At 28.8% G+C, this 6,000-nt stretch overlaps 1 protein-coding gene across 2 annotated transcripts in view; it reads right to left on the reverse strand.

Annotated features, from left to right (window-relative positions):
• Positions 1 to 3,499, reverse strand: part of LOC107442376 (carotenoid-cleaving dioxygenase, mitochondrial) — a 46,065-nt gene extending 42,566 nt beyond the window's left edge. The window contains exon 1 of one of the 2 annotated variants that reach the window (XM_043040749.3): positions 3,311 to 3,499. In XM_043040749.3, the coding sequence (XP_042896683.2) occupies positions 3,311 to 3,371 (61 nt within the window). In that variant the 5' untranslated portion in view covers positions 3,372 to 3,499. The remainder of the gene's footprint in view (positions 1 to 3,310) is intronic. The other variant, XM_087151591.1, reaches the window with a different exon arrangement.
• Between the last annotated feature and the right edge of the window lie 2,501 nt (positions 3,500 to 6,000).

Consider the following 6,000-nt stretch of genomic DNA (forward strand, 5'->3'; position numbering starts at 1 on the left):
TTATTATCTCTCCGACACTGATTTTCCACAATAGTAGTAAAATGAAAATTTAATTATCAATTATAGGCAGAAAGATACCTATTTTTTCTTAAGTTCTAAAACACACTATCACATGAATATCATACATTAACATACAATTTATTGATATGTAATGGGCTTGTTAAAATTAATTTAAATTTATAAATCTGAAAAATAAACAGAAAGCAAAAATTTTACTATCACTTTGAATATAAAAATAAAAATTTATGCAAATTGCTTAAGTTACAGAAAAAACACAATAAGTCAAGAAAAATCTCAGTTATCCATCTATATCGCACTACGGAAAGAATAATTCAAAAATCGGTTGGATATAAAATCTGTAAAGCTGAGTTTTAAAATCTGTAAAGCTGAGTTTTAAAATCTGTAAAGCTGAGTTTTAAAATCTGTAAAGCTGATTTTAAGCAAATTAAAGCACAGCTGATTAAAGCAAAGATAAGTTTTAAAAATGTTTAAAAGAGATATTGCAACTGAACTTCTTGCTAATAAGGATATATGTTGCACTAATTGCTCTTTAAAAACTAATTTTTGTTTTCATAAGAACTTTTTCTTTTGCTCTACAGTGAATGGAGGGTTAAATAAATTATTCTAGCCAGGGTGGAACATCTTTTTATCTCAAGAAAAAGATATCATGCTTGAAATCACCTGACTCATATTTAAAATGCTATTTTGTTCAAACACATGACTTTAACTACACAATTTTAAATTTTTCCAAAACTTGGATTTAACTGAAAACTTCAAAACTAAGCGGTTAATATTTCGAATTTAAAAATATTGATTTGGAGTTTTGGTTATTAAAATATAAGATTCTAATAGTCTCAAAAATGGCAAAATTTACATTTACTAGGTTATTCATAAAAGTAGCACGAAGTTTGCATACATTATTGGTAAAGTTACCTCGGAAACTGTATAGGTTATTGGTAGAGGAATCACGAAATTTGTTTAGGTTATCGGTAAAAGTAACTAAAGAATCAGTAAAAGGCATAGTTGTTTTATTTGAGAGCCAATGCGTATCGTTAATGAGTTAGGGATAACGGAACTGCGACTTACTCTCGCAATATAGAATGCAACTTTAATTTAGGAATGGAGTAAGAGTTAAAATATGACAATGGGGGATATACAAGAAGCATAATATGTATACTCTTAATAATAAAAATGAAGGAAGATGCAAGTCGGAAGTGAATACACTGCGTCAAACAAAAAGATTTTCATCAAGTAATCGATGTAACAAGATTATAAAATCAGCACAACTCAAACATTAGAAAAACCAAATTCTCTAAATTTTGAGTCTCTTTCGGACCACAGTTAGGAAAAGTTTGACTGCATTTTTGGTAAAAAATAAATTCGAAAATATTTACAGGAAGAAAACACTATTACAGAAGAAAATCGCTCCCTGGAGCGGTAAAAGTTTTTTTTTTAAAAAAAATGCAAACAAAGCGAAAATTGATTTGGAGTCATATCTTAGCCTAAACATTCATGACTCAGTCCTGAACTTTAATTTTTATTTAGAGACTCAGAACAGACTCCAAACTAATTTTTTTTAAAATTGGAGCATGTATAAACAAATTCATTACTTCTCAAAATTATTTTTTATCGAAGAAAGTTCAAAATAAGGGAAACGTGACGTTTAAAATTAAAAATTTCGGATTTCTTTTGCCTAAAAATTAATTTTAAATGTTATAAACTAAGTTAAAATGTACATTAGCCTAAAAAATATTTCACTCTAATGATAAAATGATTGAAGTTTCACGTATTAAGTACCAATTAAGTTTGGTTTAAAGGGCTATATTTCATTTAGTTTATCAGTGCTAATTGTTGAGTCACGAAATCAGCCTATAAAATGTACTTCTTTTTTTAAATATTAATATAACATTTAGAAAAAGCTAGTTTAAATGTTTTATTATGTGTAAAAACTTATAAAACTAGCAAAAAATTGTTTTTCATTTTTTTTGAATGACCATTTAAGGTAATATGCTGAACACTTAAAAAAATTCTATCATCCAAAACAAAAAAAATCCTTTGAGGATTTTATTTAGAACGCTATGTTTTGAACTATTATCTAAAAAGCAAGTGTAAATACTTCTGAGTTAAGGATCAATGTAGTTAATTTTTTTTTTTTTAATTTCCTCCCGGAGGAATAACATGCAATAAAAAATTAAATTCTACATTTTTCTCTTAGTCTGTAGTTCAAAATATGTGTGCTGTAATCGTAAACACTCATAAAAAATGTAGACAATTATTTTAAAAACAATGAGATATTTTGTTTATGGTGGTGTAAAATCTGAAAAAAAAACCTGATTTGGTGATAAATGCAGTTAAAAACTTAAACTCCATTGTTATCACCTTGCACAAGTCTATTAATTGCTATCTTGCACGAAAACTGCTGTAACTTTGAAGTACAAACAAAAGTAAAAGTTTTTTTTTGAAAGCTGCGACTACAAGGACTCTAAATTTATAACACTAAATTTCAAAAATTTAGTCCAAAATCATGTTTCTGCACTACCTTAATAAACATACTTTTTTTCGGCAGATTTTGGATCCCTGACTACTTTAACATAGTCGCAATTTTAAAAAATAGTGTTTCTCTTGATCAATCGTTTAATTTCCTGACTCAATATTAAAATTAAAAGCTAGAAATATTACGCAAATTATTTTTCCCTAATTTCAAAGTATTTATTTTGAAAAAATAAATAAGCAAATAAAAAAGAGCACATCAACCCAATTTTAGTTCTACAAAATAATTTCGTATTTACTTCGCTAATTTGAGTTCAATTCAAAATTTAATTGTTAGCTTTACATTTTTTTTTTTTTTGCATAAAATATGTTTGCGTACATCAGTGTTTCCCAAAGTGTGGTACGCGTACCCCTAGGGGTACGGGAACAGTTTAGCGGGGGTACGCGTTCTTATGCGAAATATCTTGCAACAAACGAAGAATTCAAAAAATTTTATTTAAAAACAAAGCTAGCCATGAAAATTTACGATTACGTATTTTTCTACTGGCTATTTTTTGCAGAGTTAACGCTTAATAATTAGTGATGTCAACAGCCAGTTGTGATTTTTAACTTTTGTGCAATTTTTTATAGTAAAAAATACATTCATTTTCTTATTAGTGGTACACAGCGTTACGAAAAATTTAGAAAGGGTACACAAAAGTCATAAGTTTGGGAAACACTGGCGTACATAGACTTTACCTTAAAATAAAATTTAATTAAGAATGAAGATATTCGATATAAAAATCATCTTTATTTATTGATAATAATTAATTGCACTTACCGGTAATCACCGCTTTTTGTGGAGTGGTATTGTCTTTGATCGATTGGAATAATCGTTCCATAATCCTGGAGGAAAAAACGAAACACCAAGTAAGAATTGAAAAACACGCGCTTCTTTCGATCGAAACTGAAAGTGAGAAAATTCAGAGGGAAATTCTCTTTGAATTGGAACGGGGAGGCGGTTCTTTTTGTTACATGACGTCATAAAAACGCGTGCGCAATTTCGGACACACGCCGAAAGATAAACAAACCCTTTTTTTTTTTTTCTCTTTTCATCAAAACCACAACTTTTTGATCAAATATGAATTGTATTATGTTTATTGAATTATTTTGAACGGAATAATCATAAATGAAATCTGATAACAAAAATTCTCTAAAAATGTATTTTTTAAAATATTTGTTATTAAATATGTTATCTTTATTAAATATGTCATCTTTATTAGAAGTGTCAATTAGAAATTTTTAAAAATTGTAATCTATCTTTTACACACTTTCGAATTAAGACACTTATTAAAGAAATTTTCGCAGGGCTAGTTTTTGGTCGAAAGCTGAAATATGCTATCTTTATTAGAAGTGTCAATTAGAAATTTTCAAAAACTGTAATCTATCTTTTACACACTTTCGAATTAAGACACTTATTAAAGAAATTTTCGCAGGGCTAGCTTTTGGTCAAAAGCTAAAATATGTTATCTTTATTAGAAGTGTCAATTAGAAATTTTTAAAGACTATAATCTATCTTTTACACACTTTCGAGTTATGCCAATTATTAAATAAGTTTTCGTAGGGTCAGTTTTTGGTCAAAAGCTATGATTAAAGTTAAAGGGTTAGATTCAATTCCCTGCGATAACTGCTTGTTTTGAACAAAGTGTTTATAAAATTCAAAAGTGGTGGGCGACGAATTAATGATATTATCAACCCATTATCCCTTACTGACATCGCATCGGGTTGACAATGGAAGGTTTTCTTTTCATATAACAAGATAGCAGGTTTGTTTCGCCTAAAAACCTTTCATAAAAGAGAATTTACCCACCGTTATATAACACAAGGTCACGATGACTTGAGAGATAGTACTATCGATTCCCTATGAAATGACCTAGGTTCGAATCCCTGAGATGGCTGTTCGATGCGAAATTTGCACCCGGTTCGCACCGATCACAGTGCTGACGCAGAATATTGTCAGTGGTCAACAGATCATAAGTTAGAATTTCTTTGCCGTTGGGTTAACCGAGGGAGATTTTTGTGGTATTCCTCATCACGCAACGTAAATTCGAGTTAGGTCCATCAAAAAATCCTCAACGAAGGCTAATTTGTCTTAATGCTTGAAGCTGAAGTTCCCTTGTCTTCTGTGTCTGGTTTAAAATTACAAGTCTACGGAGTTGAACATTGATAGATGTGCACCCAAAAATATGTCGGATGTTTAATGCTGGTTATAAAATATAATTAGATATTTGTACATTAATTCCTTTGTCCTTTGAGTTTAGTTCATTCATAAGAGAACGAAAAATCCATTTATTGAATGAAAGTTTACTTTTATTGATGTATAAATTGACAATGAATATGAAAAAACGTGAAATAAATTTTAATTGAAATTAGTTACATTTTACAGAAATCTTCAAATTAATGTAATGTTTATAAAACTTTTTTTATAACCTTGATTGGGTAAGTTTGTCATTATGTAATTTGAAGCAATCAAGATGAGATGATCTACATAATTTTTTATGTAACATGCTTAATATTAGAGATAAAAATATTTAGCTTATCTCGTTACATTGTTATACTGATAAGAGTTATAATAAACTCAGAAAAATAAGGGAGGGAAAAACTGAATTTTTCGTTTCCTCAACAAACATTTTATGTTTTCACGAGGCATTTTTTCGTTTATATCACATAAAGTTTTTACAAAAGGTAGCGAAATATGATTCCAGAACGTTTTGTATCTGATTATTGTAGTTTAGTATAAAATTCATCAAGAACAATCTTCGATAATTGATTAAAACTATTTAAGGATTATTTTGTTTCATTTTGGAACAGAATCTATAATATTTGGAGTCGTGAGCTAAGGAAAATAATTTCAAAGTTACTTTATTAAATTTTTGAATTGATTTCTTTTACGATGGTTTCGCTGAAGTGAGAAAATTATATGAATTAATTTATTGGATTTTAGTGTGAAATTCATTTGAGAACTGGTAAAAACCGATTTAAAACATACATAAACAGAGAGTTTAATCAAATATAAGCATCATTAAAACTGAAATAATGTTGTAAATTATAATAAAAGCAGCGGAAATCAATTTATTTACTTGAACGGTTCTGTATTATTATTGAATCTGCAATTGATAAGCATAATTAAAGCAAAAATATAGCTGTCTGGTTTGGTTGAGGAGGGCTGAAGCTTATAATATATTTCTTTTCTTTTTTCATGATTATGACTGCGCACTCGATTGACACGTTTCAGCTTTCATTTCTGCCCAACTTATAGATCAATTTGTTACGCTCTTTGTTGCTCGTGCGAGAAGCAAATTTTTATTTAGACATTTGTAAACATGCCCGTTTTAGCTTTCTTGCTCTTGACTGCTCACTCGCTTGATATTCCAGTTCTTTGTTGCCAATGCGAAAATGAAATTTAACTTTAAACTCTTACGAAATAATTTAATTACAATTTAATAATAAGAGCGAAATAATTTGTCTTAC

Source organism: Parasteatoda tepidariorum, chromosome 9, assembly GCF_982258835.1.
Source record: "Parasteatoda tepidariorum strain Cologne lab strain chromosome 9, Ptep-v5.0, whole genome shotgun sequence".
In the NCBI taxonomy this organism is placed as follows: domain Eukaryota; kingdom Metazoa; phylum Arthropoda; class Arachnida; order Araneae; family Theridiidae; genus Parasteatoda; species Parasteatoda tepidariorum.